At 67.3% G+C, this 19,737-nt stretch overlaps 1 protein-coding gene across 1 annotated transcript in view; it reads right to left on the minus strand.

The window, feature by feature from the left end:
• RXRA (retinoid X receptor alpha) overlaps positions 1-19,737 on the minus strand; it is a 96,614-nt gene that overhangs the window by 19,807 nt on the left and 57,070 nt on the right. Inside the window, exons 2-4 of the mRNA XM_039867609.1 lie at positions 12,145-12,410; positions 6,686-6,836; positions 6,083-6,262 (exon numbers count right to left, since the gene is read on the minus strand). Of these exons, the coding sequence (XP_039723543.1) occupies positions 6,083-6,262; positions 6,686-6,836; positions 12,145-12,410 (597 nt within the window). The remainder of the gene's footprint in view (positions 1-6,082; positions 6,263-6,685; positions 6,837-12,144; positions 12,411-19,737) is intronic.

The raw sequence follows: 19,737 nt of genomic DNA on the forward strand, positions 1-19,737 counted from the left end.
CCCCCTTGGATTCTGGATGGTTTGGCCACGCATGGAACCAACAGGAGGGAAGGGGTGCCCAGTGCCCGCCCTGCCCACCAGCTCTCAGCAGCCACTTCTTCCTAAGGCCACAGACCCCCGGCCTCTGCACACCTACCTCCCCTCCCTCCTGCAGGTCGGGGTGTGGGGGCCCCCTGCCTGCGGAGCCCACGGCGCTGTTACAGGCCCCGCCAACACCTCTCCACCAGCCCGAGCCAAGGGTTTCTCGCCGGGCCCCCACTGACAGCCATTCAGAGATACCGGGGCTCTCTGTGCCCCCTCTGGCACCTCGGGGCTCCCTGAAGGCAGGCCCTGCACCTCTCCCCCACCCCCGTGCCAACACATGGCTACTCAGGGCTGCCCCGGGCCACGGGCTGTGCTCTCCGAGACCCGAAGGACAGACACGAGCCAGGGACTTCTCGTCCAGGTGGCGAGGCTCAAGGACGGCCAGCCGACACCGTCGGGGCTCACCGGCTGGGCTGGGGAGGCCTGGAGCCCACGCGCTCCCAGTCTGGCTCTTCTGGAAAGTGACGGCAGCTGGGGGCCGCGTGAAGAGCACAAGCTGGCAGGCAGATGGCAAGGAGCCGGCGGGGCTATGGAGGCTGGCTGGGCTCCAGCCCGCCCCCCAGCCAGGCCTCCCGACCCCTCCGCATGGGGGCGTTGGGTCACCCTCTGTCACAGCAGACAGGGTCACAGGCCAGCAGAGCCAGCCCGGCGGGAGGCAGCTACACAGGCTGACTGGGCCAGCACCCAGGGCGACAGGAACCCAGTACCCAGCAGGCCTGTGTCCCTCAGATCCTGAGAATGGCTGTGTCCTCGGCGGAACCCTAGATCCTCCGAGCCAGGACACGGGGAGGCATGAGGCTCAGCTTGACCACCAGGACAGAGGGCAGCTTACAGCGGCAGGTTCTGAGCTGCACAGCCCCAGGTCCCCAGACCCCTCTCTACCCCTGGCAGCTGTGAGGCTTGGGCCAGACCGGAGCCTCGGTGGGCTCCAGCTTTCTCAGCCCTGGAACACGCGAGACAGCGCCCGTGTGGGGCTGAGTCCACGAGGAGGTGCCCCAGAGACACTCGCAGTTTGTCACCCGCCGGAGACGCTCGCAGCTTGTCACCATCCCTCCTGCTCCCAGGCTCCCGCCACACCACGTGGCCCGATTACGGGGGACGTGCTCGCTCTCCGCAGTCCCGGGGCCCAGGGAGCCCAAGCTCGCAAGGGCGGGGAGGGGGGTTCCTCACACCTGCCTCCTCGGGGGCGGCCGAGAATTAATTAGCGAATTCTTTGTGAAGCACTTTGAAGCCGAGAAAGCCGGCAGCTCTGAGCGGCGTCATTATAAATATTATGGTTTTGTTTACAGACGGCACAGGGGGCAGGAGCGAGCCGGGACGTGTGCTCTGCCAGCTCCGTCACCTTCTAGCTGCTGTCGTGTCTGACTCACGTGCTGCTGGCGCCGGGAAGCCTCAGGCAGGAGACGTCTGGGGACACGGGCTCCCGACCCTCCAGTCCCGAGTGTGCCAGGCAGACGATGCCGGGTGCCCCCGAGAGGACCCCCCAGAAACACGCACCTGGGAGGAGGTGCACCCCCAACACAACCAGGTCCGCAGCAGCAGAGACCTGCGGACCTGAGGAGCGGCAGCCCCTCGGCCGGAGTGAGACGCCCCGACCTGCCACAGACTCCGCAGCCCACCCCAGGCTCCCGGGGCCGAGAGGGAAGCTGGGAGGTGGAGAGGGGCGCCCAGGGTGGGCGGGCACCCTGGCCCCGCGGACTCCCCTGCTTGGGGCACTGCCAGCCTGCTGGGACCTTCCTCTGTCCCTGGTGTGGTCCCCGGGGCAGGCAGGGCTGGATGTCACCAAAAGGCTCCGGCCCGACCGCCTCTGCTAAAGGCTTGAGCAACGGAGACCAGGAGACGGGCGCCCTGACAGGTCACGCAGCGAGGCAGGGCCTCTCAAGCTCAGAGGATGTGTCCCTCCTTCCCTAAGGGGCTCAATCCAGGGCGAGAATGTTCACGTGACACGCCCGCACCCACATGCACGCACACGCCCATGCCGTGGTCACTGCCCTCCAGCTCCGCCAGCGGCCTGGCACGGTGCTGCCACCTGCCACGTCACTCCCCACAAGCCCGTGGGGGGAGCCCTGCCGACGCCCCCACTGAACACGTGAGGAAACTGAGGCCCGGAGGTGCACCCACTCGCCCTACGCTGGCAGGGTGGCTCGACCCCAGCCGGGCTTTCTCCACCGTAGAAATGCACGAGGCCACGCGTGCCCGTGCGCACACACGTGCACACACACAGACACGGGCACACGCGCACACGCACACACCAGACGCTGGCTGTTCCCACACCCCAGTCTTTCAGAGTCTGGAGACGGGGCACAGGAAGCAAAGGGAGGCAGGAAGGAAATGGGGAGAGGCCTTCCTGGAGGAGGAAGCAGATAGGCGGGGGCTGCAGGGTGGCCCCTCCAGCCTAGGCCAGCGTCGCCCGAGGTGGGGGCCGGGTCTCCCCCAGCAGACCGGGCGCCCCGAGCGTGAGGCCCGCCTGCCCCGTCAGAGCGGCAGTGCCCGCAGGCCCCCGCCCTGCCGCCACCTGCTCGGGCAGGCAGGCCGTTTCTGACTGGGGCCCCGCCCCCGCCCCCCGGAATGCTGCAGGCCCCCCCGCTGCCCAACGCAGATGCTGTCAGCCTGCGGCACCCTCATTAGCCCACGGAGGTGGGGTGCCGTCAGCCCCGAGCCAGAATCTCCTGCCTCTCCCTGTGGTCGGCCAGCCCGGTGCGGCCCTGAGCTGCCCCTCTCACCACTGCAGTGGGCGCCACTGCCTGGCGGGAGCCCAGCCCCCTCCCCTGGAACGACTGTGGTCACAACCTTGCCGAGGGGTCGAGCGGCATCGAGGCCAATCGGCAGAGCTGCCCGCCCGGGGCTGGCCCTGAGGGCTCTGACCGGCCCTGGGAGCGGACAGCTCACATCCTGGGTGCTTCGGATCGGCGCCCCGGCCCCCACTGCCCTGGACGGCCAAACTGGCCCTGCTCACATGGCCAACTGTGCCACCACTGCCTGGGAGTCCTCGCACTAGTTTGCTAAGACAGCAGAGGGCCACTTCCGGGAGACGGGGGGCAGTGCCCAGCACCCAGCCGCAGGCGGCATGGCGGGGGGCGGCGGGGGGGCCGCCCGTGCTAGGAGACAGTGGAGCTCCCTGCAGGGACGGCACTGAGGTGGCACGGGGGCCGCCGGTCACTCCTCCAGAGTACAGCTGTGGCCTGGGCCCCAGAGGCACCGGGGACCATGACACGCTGCAGCCTCCCGGGCAGTCGCACGCCTGGAGACAGAGCCCACTTGGCACCAGGCCCTGGCCTGCCTCCTTGGCGCCCTCGGCACTCAGGGCTGCACAGAGCCACACTCCACAGCCGCTTCCTGTCGTGATCAGGGCGTGATTCTCTGCTACAGCTCCTGACTTAGGAATCCAGGAGGCGGGAGGGGGAGGCGGGGCCTGGCAGGATCAGGTATTTGTCTAATGGCCCATAAGTCAGGTCTCAAGGGCCCACGCTGCCTCTGGAATGTGCCTGAAGCACCGGATCCACCCGTCAGACCTGAGCGGGGGCAGGAGAGACACAGCCCCCACCTGTGCAGGCCCGGAGACCTCCCCGAGCACCCCATCTCTCTCGCAAAGTGTAGGAACAGCAGCACCACACCGCAGGGGGGCCGTGTGGAGACGGAGCGGTGCCCGGCGAGGCCCGGACCCGGCGGGACTCCTAACGGCCGCTCGTGGCAGGACCCAGTCACCGGAAGATTCCAGGGGACTCCCGGTCCCCCCAGCACTGACTCCAGAGCTCCGCTGGGGTGAGGTGGGGTGTCACCCACTCTCTCCAACGCCTTGAGGGAACAGAAGGCTGGAATCTGATGACAGCCAGGCTCACAGGTGGACAGGATGAGTGGGCATAGAAAGCAGTCAGCGTTGACTGGACAATCAGTCCCAAGGGCCTGTGGAAGGGCCCTTCTCTGGGGCCGGGGGTGGCATCTGTGCCCTGCAGTAAGCCACACCTGCTGGCATCTTCGGCCTCTGCACACACTGCTCCCTCCGGCTGGGCAGGTGGTCTGCCCGACACCTTCCCAGACTTCAGGGGTCAGCCTGGCCATCTCCCCCAACCCAAGCCTTGCCTGATGCCCGAGGCTGGGGCAGGTGCCTCCTCTGGGTGCCCATGGTGCCCTGTACTTCCCCTAAGTTGGCACTGATTACACCAGAGGACCTGCCTTAGTTAAATGGCGGTCACTTCCAATGGATGGATACCCACGGCTCACTGCTGTGTGCCCAGCGCTCAGAGTGATGCGCTCAGCACATCAGCGATCTCGGGCGCGAATCCGAGCTTGCTCTGTGCTGCCATGTCCTCAAGGAAGCCTCGTGCCTCAAGCTACACGCCAGGGTCCCCACTGCCCCCTGGCACACTGGTGCCCCGCCTTTTGGCCAGGCTCCACACCGATGCACTTGCCCCTGCCCATTTCCATCCTCCAGAAACAATGCTACACTCGCCACCTCCAGCAAGCCCTCCTGACTACACAGGGTGCCCAGGGGGACTGGGGCTGAGCACGCACCTCCCCTGGCTGGGCACGTGCTTCCTCTGCCCGCTCACCGGCCTAAAGGAACGAGGTCTGCACTGGGAGCCTGAGGCCCAGGTGCCAGTCCTGCCTCGACCCTAAACAAGCCCTAGGCCTGCACGAGGAAGGGCGAGCGGGCCACACGCTATGTGAAGCTTCCACCCCGCTCGGAAGGCCTGGAGAGCAGACACCCCGCACGGCCGCGGCCAGCCCCCCAGCTCAGAGCTGGAACCCATGAGCTCCCGTCTGGGGTCCGTGGACAAGAGGTGCTGGCTGCAGGAGACGGGCCTGCGGCCCAGCCCCCACCGCGCCGCGTGCCCACCCGCCGCACGGCCTTGGGGAGGAACCGTGAGGGGCTGTGTGGCCCGAGGGGTCTCCGTGTCTGAACAAGAGGAACTGGGGCTGAGGGGGTGCAAACAAAAATAGGAAAATTGGGGAAAAAATGAGATGGGAGAAAAACTGCAGCCCCCATAAGAGAACAGCCCTCGGCGGTGAGATGCCAGCGGGGGACCCTGTCCGCGGCCAGCGGGAGGAGGCGGATGCACAGCAGCCCTGCGTGGAGAAGGCCACAGACCTGAGACCCTGACCCCAGACGGTCAGTCCCCTGCGACCCCACGGGGCCCGGCCCCCGGACAAGTGCAAAGCACACCCTCCAGAGTCCACTCTGGACACAGGGGTCACCCACCTGCAGCCACGAGCGGCGAGGGGCTGGGAGGAGGCCACACCACACATCAGGGCCGGGGACTCGGATGCGGCCTGGCCGCACAGCTTAACGATTTCAGTGACCTCCAGGGCGTGACCTTCCGTGCTGCCTGCCCCCCACCCCGTCCCCGACTTGTGTTGTCGGTGAAGCAGGCTCACAAACCTGAGGCTGACAGGCTGTGGCTCCCAGGACCTGGCCCCTGCAGGTCACCCCCGCCAGGCTGGCAGGAGGAACAGAGCGCGGCTCGACCCCGACATCCAGCAGACTCGGGGACGTCTGATGGCCCCCAGAGTTCCCTGACCCCCAACATTCCCAGTCAGCGCCGTTCCCGCAAGGGCCTCCTCGATCGCACCCATAGCGGACTGCCGGAACACGGCCCCAGCGCCGCGTGCTCCGCCATCCCGGGCCCCCCATCACGTGTCTCGGGTCATTCCCGCCCCCACCTGCCACCTCCACCCGTCCCCAGAGCCGCACGCTGGGCCCCGCACGCTACGACCTTGAAGAGAGTTGGAGCTGTGCCTGTCCCCAACGGGGCTGGAAGCCGCCAGCCTGCAGGGCCGAGGCTGTCTCTTCCGGAACCCCAGAGCCGGGCACGCAGCAGGCGCTCGGGGAAGGGCCGGCGAGTGAGACCACCGCCCACGGACACGCCTGGCCCATGGCGCGACGGCGCGGCCTCTGGAGGGAGCGAGCGCGCAGTCCCCGGAGGCTGCGGGGCGGGGCGGGGGCCGGGGCGGGGGCGGGGCGGGGGGCGGGGCGGTGGGGGGGGGGCGGGCCGCCTACCTTCGCGCTTCATGCCCATGGCCAGGCACTTCTGGTAGCGGCAGTACTGGCAGCGGTTGCGCTGGCGCTTGTCGATCAGGCAGTCTTTGTTGTCCCGGCAGGTGTAGGTCAGGTCCTTGCGCACCGTGCGCTTGAAGAAGCCCTTGCAACCCTCGCAGCTGTACACGCCGTAGTGCTTGCCTGCGGGCGGGCGGCGGGTGAGCGTCCCGTGCCCGCCACCGGCCCTGGGTCCCCGCGCCCCGCCCGCCTGCTCCGTCTGCCGGGTGACGACTGGGTCCGGCAGGCTCCTGCCCTCCCCGCGTCTGAGCTGGCAGGCCCCGGGAGGGGACGGCGGTCCTTCCTGGGGGCCGCAGGGATCGGAGGTTGATGCGCGGGGACCTCTGCCCGCACCCCCTCTGCCGTCGCTGCCGTGAGCTGCTCCTCCCCACAAGCCCCCGGCCCACCTGCCCACTCCGCTCGGCACCGCTGACGGCCCCCTGGCCTGAAGACACGAGACGGGACCCTGTGAAAGTGCCCGAGCACCGCCTTGTGGGCTGGCTAGGCTCCCTGCCCCCCCCCTCCTGCCTCCCACTCAATAACAGGGCCCTGCAGCCAGCAGCCTACCTGAGGAGCGGTCCCCGCAGATGGCACAGATGTGCTTGGTGAAGGACGCCATGTTCCCTGAGGGGTGGGCGGGGACTTTGAGGACACCATTGAGGCCCAGTGGGGGCTTGATGTCCTCGCTGCTGCTGACGGGGTTCATGGGCGAGCTGAGCTGAGGAGGGGGACACCGAGCTCAGCCCTGGCAGGGGCCGGCACCCCCCAACAGCCCTGCAGCGAGGAAGGTACTGCTGCACCCCCACTTTACAGAAAGAGGGCCTGAGGTTCAGAGGGGCTCCGCCCACTCCAGGCCCCACAGCTGGGAGCAGCAGGACCGAGGCCCTTGAGCACCGGCGGGGTGCCTGGCCCCCGCTGGCTCAGCCTGGCTGGCAGGGACTCCCGCGACCCACCCCAGGCCTCAAGGGAGGACCCCGGTGGCCCCCCTGCCCCCGCCCACCGAGGCGAGAATCCCCGCCCATCACTGGGCGTCCCCTTGACAGCACAGTGTGAGCACCATGACCCTCCGGTGCAGCAGGTGCTTTGGTGACCCCCAACCCACAGATGGGCACTTGGGCCTGGTCACAGCAAGGCCGGAGGAGAGCTGGGCCCCCCAAGAGGTGTGACCGCCCAGGCCTCAGGGGCAGGGTGGGGTCTCTGATCCCGTGACCCGAGGGCAGAGGACGGAGACGCCCCTGGAACACCATCCTGTCCCCACAGCCCTGGGCCCTGCCCGCGGCAGCCTGTCGCCGCACCAGAGGGGGCGTGGGAAACATGCCAGTCGCCCTGGCAACAGCGGCCGCGGCCGCGATGACACAGCAGCTCTAGTTCCGCTGCGTCCGCCCCAGCTCTCCCGCCAGTGCCCAGGGCCCAGAGGAGCTTCCCGCGAGCCAGCCTGGCTCCCCAGGCGCCAGGGCCCTGGCTGCACAGCCCCCCAGCACCCCACTTCTGCAAAGCCCTGACAAAGGCGGAAACTGGGTCACGCAGATGTCTCTGGGGATGGGCAGCAGCCGCCTCGCTGCCCCCTGGTAGCCCTGGGCCCCTCCTGCACACAGGAACCTCAACCCCTCCTTCCCCACGGCCCCCAGCTCCCACCCCCCTTTCCCACAGGACAGGAAGAGCGTGGTGCTCCAAGCACACACAGCAGCCTCCCGGTCCTGGCCACTCCAGGCCCCTCCTCTGCCCAGCTGGGCCGGGGGATCCTGCGGGGACGGTTAACCCCCTCAGGACTCAGGGAGCCGCCGGGAGGCCGGAAGGCCAGCTCCAAGTGCCCTGACAGGCGTCGGAGCGTTTCCCGGACGAGAGAGTAGACCGAGAAGGAAATCCCGCCGGGGCCGGGGGCCTCTGTCCAGTCTCCCGGGTGCAGAAGCACAGGCTCCGGGGGCCGGGGACTGGCCGAGGGCACACGGCTGCTAAGTGGCAGAGCAGGGTGTGAGCTCCAGCCTGAGTCAGCAGGGGATGATGCCCCTGGAGACCCCGCGTGCTACAGACGGGGACCCGAGGCCCCGAGAGGACGGGCTGGCCCAGAGCCCCGCGGCGGCCCCGTCCTCGTGCCCTGCAGAGGGGAGGAGGGCGAGCCGGAGATGCGAGCTGCTCCTCACGTTCCGCCTCCTGCCCACTGTCCTCCGGGGAAGCTGGCCCTCCCGCGGAGCCCGCGGTCCCTCGTGGGCAGCACCGGAGGCCACACGCACCTGGCCCGAGGACTCGCGGGCAGTGCTGACCACCCCGCGAGAGCACAGCCGCCAGCGCCACGTTCACGGGGACCTCGGGGGCAGACGCCACCGGCCAGGCCTGGGATGCCGGAAGCAGGCATCCCGGGCAGAGGGGCCGCCCGCCCACACACTTCGAGGCACAGAAACCAAAGAACTGGGTAGCGAAGGGCAAGAAACTGGTGGAGCAGAGGTGAGGGACCAGTGGCAGGTCCGAGGGGCCCAGCTGTCAGGAGCCACTGAGGACCCGCGAGAGGAGGCCTGTCCCTGGCCGCAGACTTCCCTGCGGGCACCAGGCACACGGCCGAGGAGAGGGACACACACGCTTCCTCTTCCTGTGGTTGTCGGGACCACACCACTGGGGCAGGGGGGGGCAGGGGCCACCTGCCCTGTCTCCTAGCTCCCACGTGCAGGCCCCAGGTACACTGAGGCAGGACCGCGGCACCGGAAGGCTGGCTAGGGCCCCTCCAGGGAGGCAGTGGCAGGCAGGACCCAGGGAGAGGCTCGTGGCGGTCAGTGCCATGGCCAGGCTGGATCCCGGGCCGTGGGCCGCGCACCCTGCTGTCCGGGCTCCGGCTTCCCCTGGGCACAGCAACGAGCCGGAGCTGCAGGGGACACTGCCGCGAGGGAGACGGACGGAGACTGGCCCACACTCTCTGCAGGCCCTGGCCACTTGCTCCGTTTCTCCTCAGCTGGTGGACAGTCCCCACGTGGCCGCGAGGGCAAGGCTGCCCGGGGGCCAGCGGGTCATTCCGCCCCCCGCCCAGCTGCAAGCTGCCGAGCCTTGGGCCGGGCTCGCAGCCCTGGAGCGGAGCAGGAGCAGCCCCTGCGGCCTCATTCACACGCGCAGCCCCCCAGCGGGCTCCGCGGCCCCTACCTGCGGGAGATGCCGCTATCCCGCACGCCGCCCCGTCTCCTAGGAGACCTGGGCACCCACAGGCCCCCCCAGAGCCCGAGGACACGGCGGTGTGGCCAGGGTGGGGGCCCCAGCCCGTTTCCCCTTTCAGATCCTTGGTGCTTATTTCGGTTCCCACCAACCTCCGGGGCTTTACTGAAACGAACACCCGCCCGGCCAACGCCCTGCGCAGGTCTCCCGCCTGCTCCCGCCGTCCCGCTCCCCAGGCCACCACGCCCTTCCTTCCCGAGCCGCGGGAAGGTCCCCCACCACAGGCCCGCACGGGGCAGGCCCTCACCCACACCAGACCTGGGGTGGGAGGCCCCAAGCCACCGTGCACCAAGAGCTGGCCCCTGGCCTCGCCGGCCTCCACCTGCCCAGCAAGGCAGGGGCAAAGCCTGCGAAGTGCACCTGGCCTCATGTGGCTGTCCACTCCAGGAGTCCTCATGGCCACGGTGCCCTCGGCCAGGAGCAGGCAGGGCTGGCCACCCCACTGGGCCCAGGCAGGCCCTGCACTAGGGAGGCTTTGCTAGGCTGGCAAGGCCCAGACACCAAGGTGCCCACACGTGTCGGGCGCTGTGGGGGGAACGTCCCCAGGCCCTGCGGGATGGAGCCCCAGACCAGGGAGACTCGGGGCAGCCTGGGCCCCGGTGCCTGTGGTCTGTCCTGGCTCGGCCCAGACCCCTATGCATCCACCGCTCTTCAGGACAAGGTCACATAAGGTGGACTCGGGGACGTGGCTGGCCCTCCCTGGGGCGGACTCGAGCAGGCAGTGCTCAGCAGAGCGCCAGACCCCTGCGCCCCTCGCCCCCCAACAGCAGACGTCAGAGAACCTCGCTGGCTCTGGCAGCTGTGACTTCGCGGTTGTGGTTTTCGAGCAGGGGATGGGGGCACGCACCCCCCCAACTCCACCCACACTCCCATCAACACGGAGAACCCCAGGTTTCCAAGAGAAATTGCGTAAGCCGGAAGCTGAACTCAGCACCCAGGGAAGGAGCTGTGGGGGGCGGGGTGAGGCAGGGGGCAGGGGTCAAGGGTCCAGGCAAAACCAAGTGCAGTGCGACCACCAGCAGACAGATGGACGGCTGACCAGCAGGCCAGCTGTGACCACCTGGGGCACAGCGGATGTGCTCCCCCGCCCCAGGCCTGACTCCAGCTCTGCCCGCCTCGTCACCTCGAAGGGGCCCGGGTCCCCTCACACACAAGGAACCGGGGTTCAGCAAGGACCGGCTACGCCAGGAACCCAGCTCTGTGCAGAGAACGACGGAGAACAGGACGGACGTGGCCCCAAGCCCAGCCCCCCGATGGGCTAATGGTCTTGGGGTACCAGGCGCCCCGAGGTCGGGGGCATCCCTACCACCCTCGGGCGGGCACCGGAAGGCCCGGGCCCGGCACGGCCCTGCTGCAGACTCCCGTGCCCAGGCGCCCACTCTGCACGAGCCCATGGCGGGGTCCGGGGCAGGCGGCAGGCCTGTGGCCAGCAGGGAGCCTCGCACGGCTCTGAGAGCCAGCAGCTGCCCGCCTGGGTCCAGGCACCTGGTCTTCGTCGGCCCTTGGCCTTGGTGTCAGCAGGAATGGGGGTGGGGCAGCTACACTAAAGATGCCACGGCCAAGCCTCCCTCGAGCCGCACCTCGAGCTTTCTGCCTGCTTCCGGAAGGCCAGGGGCCGTGAGGGGAGCATAGGCCGCCCTGTGCTGATGCCCGAGGCCCTAGCCCTCTGTACCTATCTCCCAGGTGCCGAACGGCTGACGAGGTCACCTTGGAAAAATCACCAAGATTTTCCACCAAGGCTCACGCTAGACAAGCCCAGCCAGACGGGGCTGGCTCCAGACCTCGATGGGGCCCGAGTCCTGGGCCAGGGGGATGGGGGTCTGCCCTGGAAGTGGTGCGGCTCCACGGGCAGCAACGGGCAGCTCCACAGGACACACGCTGACACGCTTGGCTGTGTGGCTCTGCGGGGGGGAGCCGTGCTTCGAGTGCCGAGGTCCCGTGGAGATGGCACACCAAAACCCTACCACAGGCTGTCACCTGCCAGCCTCGCAAGCTAAACTTGCACTTGGACACTGGGAGCAGGAAGGGAGGCCGCCTATGTCAAGACGGACGGCTGGAGCCCCAGACAGAGGGAGTGCCTGCCGGGGTTCAGGCAGGCCCCCTGGCCATCCAGCGAGCAACCCGCCAGGAAATGGGCCCTGTGGCCCCTCAAAGCCCAGGGATTTGAGGAACTCGGGACAACTCTGCAGGGGTTTGGACACGAGGTGCCCAGGGGAGGGTGCACCAGGCCTCTAGGGTCCCCAGAGCAAGAACTAGACTAAACCAGGCCCTTCGAGACACCAGCCACACACAACCCCAAAGTCAGACTGCTCCACAGAAGGCCTGAGTGAATACGCTCCTGGGAGACGCCAAGCCTGGCGGGTGAGCGGGGGCCACCGTGGGACCAGGAGGGTACGTCTGCACCGAGCCAGGACACGTCTCCCCTGTGCGGTCGGGCAGGGGCCGCTGAGGCCCCGTGGCATGGGTATGAGCGGAGACCAGGAGGGGATGGGCCCAGGCCTAAAAAGGGACAAGCCAGGGACGAAGGTGCAGCTGAGAGGAGGAGGAGCTCCAGAGGGGCAGGTAAGCCTGGGGAGCCCCGAGTCATGGAAGCGGGGACCCCCCACACATGGGAGGGGCCCCCCACACTGGAGCAGAGGAGCAGCTGGAGGACGCCTGGCTGATGACCGCTGAAGGTCACGGGCTCAAACCCAGGCCACGGCCGCCTCGGAGGTGCTACTTCCCAGAGGTGCAGAGCGGACACGGGAGCACCTGCCTCCCAGCGTGCACGGGCGAGGCGGACACCCTGCAGGTGAGACCCAGGCCCACCCCCGGCCCGGGCCCGCACTTACCTGGGGGCTGCTGGTGCCGAAGCCCAGCGTGGGTGTGGTGGGCACGGACATGGAGTGGGGGCCCATGGGGGAGCTGATGACCGAGAAGGGCGGGCCCATGCCGTTGACGGGGGAGCTCAGCGTGCTGATGGGTGAGGGCAGCTGTCCTGGGGAGCCCAGCGAGGCGCCGAGGCCAGGCCCCAGGGACGGGTGCAGCGAGGGCGCGGCCATGGAGCTGCGTCCCGTGGGGGAGCCGAGGGACGAGGAGCTCACCTGGGTGGAGAAGTCTGCAAGAGAAGGCACAGAGGGCGGTCAGGGACCCCCGCGGACGGCCCGCTACCCCTGGTCCGCGGAGGCCCCCGAGGCGGTGGAATGGGGAGCACCGGCCCCGGGCAAGGCCGCAGGTGCCCCCATCCTCGTGGCCCACGGACGAGAAGTCACGAAGACACACGTCGGGCCAGGCCAGGGTGCCCGGAGCTCCCCTCCGAGGCACCAGGCCTACCAGGCCCAGGCAGACGCAGAAAGAGCAGGCTGACGGCTGCCGGCAGGACACCCTGAGATGCCCGTCTGGGCAAGGAGACTAGACGGCTGCCGCTCGAACCCTCAAACCCTCAACGCCCCGTGCCTGTGCACCCGGAATGCCCAGCAGGCAGGCGAGGCCCGGCCCCCGCCCGTGTCCTCGGGGAGTCAGAGTGAAGGTCTGGGAGCAACCACGGGAGATGAAGGCTCAGGGGTCCAGAGCATCCGCTGGCAGAACCAAGTCCACGTCCCCGTACACAGTAACACCTGCAGCAAGGAGCTAGGCGGGGCACCCCAGTCGCCCCACACTGCCGCTGGCGAACCGAGGCCCCATGCTCTTACGGCTGCCCCAGCAGGGTGTGACTGGCACTGGGAGGCCGCACTGCCTGGGGCCGCTCGGAGACCTGCAGCAGAGGCCAAGACACCAGGTCCCCAAGCCCCTCTGCCTTGTGGGGCCCCAGGAAGGCGCACACTTCCTGCGTGCCTGAGCCCGGAGGAGGGGCCCGGCTGTGCACCAGGCGTGGGGCTGGGCAGCAGCAGAGGCCATGGGGGGAGGCTGAGGCCTCCCACACCCCGGCCTTTCTTCAAAGCCCCGACAAGCGCTCACCAGGCTCCCAGCCTGGAGAGCTCGGCAGGCAGAAGCACCCCAGCCGGAGGCTCGTAGGTGGTAAACCCAATGCCCACCGGGCTGAGCAGGGCCGAACAAGGCAGCTGGAGCCCAGTGGCGCCCTGGGCGAGCCACGCCCCTCCGGGCCTCAGCCTGCCCACAGCAAAGGGTCTCTCAGGCCTCGCTGCCCGGCCTGCAGTGATCACACCTGCTTCTGAGAAGTCCAGGGCATTGTGCGGGGGTGTCCAGGCACAATAGAGTGGCCGCCGTCCACGCACGACCCAGGCCGGGGCGCACACCTGGCTGCACCCTCAACGGCCCCAGGACGTCTCCGTCCCCCAAAACCTCTGAGTGCCCCCTGGGCACCTGGCCTGGAGCAGGAAGCAGCCTTGAGCGTGTGTGCCTCGTCCCCCAGCCTCTCGTCACTGGTGGCCTGTGCAAACTACGTCCCCAGGGACATGTGCTACCATGCTTCAGGACACCGCCACAGCCAGCACAGGGGCAGGGAGCGGGTCTGGCCCTGGCCAAGGCCTGAGCGCTTTCCAGGTCCTTCCGAACTTGTCCCTGGTACCGCCGGGGGCCACGGGGGTGGCATGATGGTCCCACAGGAGCCCCTGAGGCTCCGCCACCCGGCCAGACTCCTCCGCTGGCAGCGTTTACCTGTTCCCGTCCCACAGACCCCCGCCTCCTGGGCATGTCCTCTCACACGTCTCCTCTGAGGGAGGACAGGGGCCTGGAATTCCACGAGTTCAAGCCAGGGCCTGGGAGCTGGCCCGCCACGGTGCCCTGCCTGATGCCACAGACAAACGAGCCTCATCCGATCCACCTGACATCTTCGCTGGTCACAAAACCAGAAAGGGCCCACCTCGTGGCCTCGCACGCAGATGCGTAAGGAGTTCCAGAAGCGGACAGCCGTGGCGCCCTGGGCAAAGGTCCACACTGCACACCAGCCCTATTAGTCACTCGACAAGCTGGACACGCGTGGTGACCGCCCCCTGTGGGTCCCCACTGGGGCCGACGAGAACAGACAGGAGAAGGTGCCCATGACAGCTGCCCACGCGGGTGTGCAAAGCACTTGCATATTCTCGATCACACTGAATTCTTGTGACCCTGTCCACACGCCTGTGACAGACAAGGTGTGGCTCAGGGAAGGCACATGCTCATCAATCACAGCTGCCCCTAAACTGGGTAACCAGTTGCTTCCACCAAGCAACTGTTGGGACACCTGGGGAGTCCCCAGCTCACCGGGCTTTCAGCCACCCCCAGACAAGGAGCCCTGCGCCACCCCGCCAGAGAGAGAGAGAGAGAGAGAGAGAGAGAGAGAGAGAGAGAGGAGAAAGGCTTCGCCAAGTCCATCTGCAGACATCTCCGCTGGGGCCCACAGCAAGAGGGGCGGCATCACGGGAAGGCGCTGTGCCCGGTCCCAGGGGTGCATCCCGAAGCCCAAGGGCCCAGCTGCCCCCGAGGGAGCCTCCCGACTGAGATGGGCCCCAAGGGAGAAGTCGCTCCTGGATTCCTGCAGCTTCCCCACCTCCACCCTCTGCCCTGTGGAATCTTGGGGACTCTGAACTACAGTGCGGGGCTGGGGGCTTCTCCGGGCTGCTCTCCTGCCAGGGTGTCCCGGAGCCTCTCCGAGGGGCCTCTGCTGCTGGCTGGCCACCTGACAGGGAGTGTCCCTGCCTGGGGAAGCGGGGACTTCCAGATCACACAGCTACGGGGGTTCGTCCAGGTTCACGCTGGGCAAGCTGGGCCTGAGCTGTGCGGGCTGTTTGTTTGTTTGCTGGTGGGCAGGAAGGAGCGGGGGAGGCAGGAGAAAGCTTGGCCGGAAGGAAGGAAGGAAGGAAGGAGGGAAGAAGGAGGGAGGAAGGGAGGGAGGAGGGAGGAGGAGGTGGCCCTTTTGCCAGCTGCCAGGCTGCACCCCAAAGCTCCCTCCGCTCCCCGAGGCACCACTGGCACCCAGCCCCAGCCTGAGAACCGTGAGGAGGGAGAGCCCACGAGCTGGAGGGGGAACGGCAGGAGGGGGGGAAGGCGGCACAAGGCCGGACTCCGGGAGGACGGCGGGGGTTGGGGGGGACAACTCTGGGTGCAGCCTGTCCCCAAAATGTGCCCGGTTCCTCAGGCATGTCCCCATCCTCTGCACCCAGGGTCGAGTGTGCAGCAATGACTCCAAACAGGCAGGCTGTCAGCCCAGGGGGGCTGGGCCCCCCACCGTCCCCGGGCCCCCGCACGGGCACTTCCTGTTTACACAGACCGTCCACAGCAGACAGACACTTTCCCGGAGCCTGGGTGACAATGGGCTGGGTGTGTTTTCTGGAGTCTTCTGGGGAGAGACACCGTAGCCGGGAAGGGAACACAGAAAGAAAAGCAAAGCTTGAGCAGCCCGTGCCACAGAGAGAGGCCCTCCCGCCGCCCTCCACGTGCTGCCGGCCCGGCCTCTTCCGGGCCACTGATCTGTCCCCAGCCACTGATAAGCAGCGGCTGTGATAAGGCGTTATTCTTAAAAAGTCATACTTTGGACTTGCGGGGGGCCCTGTCACCACACGCTGTATCTGATCCTTGGCTCGGGGGAGCTGGCAGGGCTACAGGACACCAGGCTCGGAGCCCCAGACCCGGCCCTGGTAGCCGGCCGACACCCAGCCCTCCCTACTCAAGGGGGTACAGGGGGGCCTCCAAGGGAGAACAAAACCCGACTGCCGAACCTGCGACCCTCAGGACCTGGGCCTCGCCAGGCTCCGAGCCCCAGCACGGCACGCACACCCCGGCCCCCCATGCCTACCACGCCCACTTTGCGACCATGAGCAATCAGTGAGACTCTGGGGAAGGAGGCCAGAGGCTGGGAACTGACAGGGACCCCCAGAAAGAGCCAGGCCTGGTCCAGGCAGAGGGGACACCGTGACAGCCCCAACACGGGAGAGGGGACCTCACAGGGCCACCAGGTCCAGGCTGCATAGAAGAGATAACGGACAGGTCCCTCTCTCGTCACAAAAAAAGTATTTCAGGGTATAAAACTGACTCAAAAATGCAATCTCCGGAGGCCAGACACGGAAGCCGTGGAGCAGGGACAGGAGGGCTCCGATGGCTCAGAGTGGCTCCCCGGCCCCGGCATGCGCCGGCGAGCGACACTCAGTAAGCTAAAGACTAACAAGAGCACAGGTGCTTCTGAGGTGGTGAGCTCCCCGTCGGAGATGCAAGGACGCAGGAACCACACCCGCCACTCGGGAACGGCCGAGCAGGTGGCCCCTGAGGGCCCTTTGAGAGGAAGGGGACTGCCCCAGTGACCAAAAGTTTTGAGCTCTACAGGCTCCCTGCAGAATGCCCGCCAGGACCCTGCGGACCCCAGCCGGAAGCCGGGGAACCCCCACCAACTCCCTTCCGGCGGCTGCCTGGCAGGCGGGGGAGGCAGGGAGGTGGCAGGAAGCGTCAGACCCACGCAGCAGGGGCGAGGCCAGCCCGCCTCAGCCCCTCCCGGGCAGGCAGGGAACCCCCAGTTCTTGGAAAGGGGACCTCAGGGCTCCCCGGGGACTTCTGAATTTGCGGAGCTAACGAGAGCAGGATCTGAGCAGACCACAGGCGAGGCCAAGGGCCCAGGCCACGTGTCCTGTAGAAGAAGGAGGCTCACCTGAGCAGGAAGCCCAGGGCAGGGAGGGACAGGGCCCAAACAGAGGAGCAGGGGAGGGGAGCCACGGGCTGGGCCGGAGAGGGGGTGTCCAGGAGGGCCGAGGGGCACAAAGGAGGAAGGCAGACCCCAGGAGCGAGCCAGCACTTGTAGGGACAGGCTCTGAGTGCACGCATCCACTCCCCCGACCCCTGCATCTCAGTGCCCCTGCTTGGGGACCCCCCCAGAACCGAAACCATGCAGTGGGGAGCTTCCTGGGACGCCCACCTCCAGCCCCCCCCTTCCGGAAGGGCTGCTTCCCCTGCCGCCCCAAGGAGAGAGAAGTGGCAAGCTGGCGGCCTGCGGCGGGACCACGGCGCGTCGGGGTTTGGGGGAAGCTGGAGGAGGGGGCAGGAAGCTCCACGGGCCCCGTGGGGTGAGGGGCCTTCACCCTGGAACCCCAGTGTGGGAGGTGCTGGCCCTGGGGAGACTAGGCTCCTGCCCAAACCTGGGGCCACAGGGCCCACCAGCCCCTGCCGCCAGAGTCCCCTTCTGTAAGAGGGGGGTGTGCCGACAGCAGAGGCCACTGTCACCGGCCCGGAGAGGTGGGCTCCCGGCATGGGCAGTGTGCCCGCTTCCTGCCCCGAGCAGAGGGTGGGCCAACTCGGGGGCCTGTCATCTCCAACCCTGGGGAGCAAGGCCGACCCTCCGCCTTCCGCCGAGTGTCAGTTTACGACTCAGATGGCTCGGGCTGAAATTTCAGCTCCTCTGGGGTCACCCTGCCCTTTGCCCAACCAATGGCCCTAGCCCCAAATCTCGGCCCCTGCTGAAGAGGGCCCCCATAGGTGCTCGGGAGAAACCCCAGCCTGCCTCCAGCCGCCCCCCAACAGCCTGGGGCCCACGCGCAGGGTCCGATGAAAGCACATCAGGCAGCCAGCCTCAGCAACCCCTATGAAGAGACCCCCCACTGGCCAGAGGGGACCCAGGCCCCTCTCTCTGCCAGGCCCACCAAAATCCGTCAGCCAGCGGGGGCCAGAACTCAGGCCCTGCTCCATCCCAGAGAGCCTCAGGTGGCCCAGACCCACCCGGGCCCCGGAGGGGAGAGGAGGGAGAGGGAGGGCACAGTGAACCGAGACCCGCATCTCATCCCTGCCCCCCGCCCGTCCACAGGCGCCCACGGAAGTCTCTCTGCGGGATTTTGGCCCCCCGGATACCCAGCAGGGGCTTCGCCTTCCACGGGCTGGCCTCGCCCAAGGACTGCTGTCGAGAGCACTGCCCTACCTGGCCCCCTGTGACACAGACGAGGATGTCCAAGGGCCCAGGAGAAAAAAGATGAGGAGCGGGCAGGTAGGGCTGACACTGAAGGCTGAGGGACAAGCACCACGCCGAGTGAGGGGTGGACACCACTACCCCGTCGGCTCCAAGGTCGCTCGGAGCCCAGTGACCAACCCCGTGAGCAGGGGCTCCACCGGGGGCTTGGGGAGGGACAGGCACAGCCCTGAGAGGCTCAGGTGCCTGCCCTTGGAGTGACTCCAGGACTCCAGTCTGGCCACTGCCTCTGTGAGCTCGGTCTCCTGGTTCCATCTGAGCATGACACTACAAGGACTCAGGAATGTCAAACCCACCTTTAAGGTCACGACCCTCGCCCAAATCAAGGGAAACAGAGTCTCAGAGCCCTGTCCCCACCCCAGGAGCAGCCACTGTCCTTGAACTCGACTCTCAGCTCCCAGCCTCACTGGCCCAGGGACTAGGCCTCGATGGCGGGGACCTTGTCCAGTTCGCCTCAGGAACCCAACATGGGGAGGGGCTGGCTCGGAGAAGGAGCCTGGACAAGGCAGGGAAGCGAGGGGGTGTGAAGTGGAGGGGAGGGGCCCGAGGTGCTACCCGACGCCCCTGGTCCCTGATGCAGGAGGGCAGACAGCACGGGGCACCACCGGCCAGTAGCTGAATGCCCCAGGGGAAACAGACACGAAGGCAGGGTCTTCGACTCAGGCCCTCCCCAGGGACCTCTACAACCTACAGGGCTGTTAGGACATGGAATGGCGACTCAAATACCTCGACCACCAGGTCCCAGCCAGGAGACACCAACCCAAAGCGCTTCGGTCCTGACTGACCTCAGGCTCCCAGTGCAGAGGCACACGCCCTGCAGTGCCCCACGTGGACACAGGCGCCATCAAGGCCCAAAGGGTCCAACTAGGAGAACCACTCTCTGTAACAAAGCTCAGGGTAGGACAGTGTCTGCGCCAGCATCCAGCGAGCACTCAACGACAAGCACAGCGCCATCACCATCACCGCCATCGTCACCACCATCATCATCGTCACCGTCACCATCGTCTGTCCACGTCACCATGCGTCACCACCACCCACCACCATTGTCGCTATCATCATCACCATCGATCACGTCACCATCGTCACTGTCACGGTCTGTCATCACCGTCACCATCATCACCACCACTACCGTTCACTATTGTCACCATCATCATCGTCACTGTCACCATAAATCACCATAAGTCACCACCACCATTGTCACTATCGTCATCCTGCATCGTCACCATCACCATGGAGTCACCCGTCACCATTGTCACCACCATCATCACCGTCACCATCGTCAACATCGTCACCACTGTCACCACCATCATCACCAACGTTATCACCACCTCAGCAACAATCTGCCCTGCCCCACTGCAGAGACAAAAGGCTGACATCCAGGGAGGCAGATGCTGACGCTAAATGGGTTTTGCCACAGTGGCACAGGGACAGTGATTCGAGGCTCTGCTGGCCATACCGAGCAGGCCAGGGCCAGTGAGAGGCAGGGGAAGGAACAGAAAGTGGTGGCCAGGCTAGCAGCCACCCTCGCCGTGCCCACTCCTGGAGGTGCTGTGGTGCAGCCAGA

This window comes from Pteropus medius, unplaced genomic scaffold (assembly GCF_902729225.1).
Source record: "Pteropus medius unplaced genomic scaffold, Ma_sr-lr_union100, whole genome shotgun sequence".
In the NCBI taxonomy this organism is placed as follows: domain Eukaryota; kingdom Metazoa; phylum Chordata; class Mammalia; order Chiroptera; family Pteropodidae; genus Pteropus; species Pteropus medius.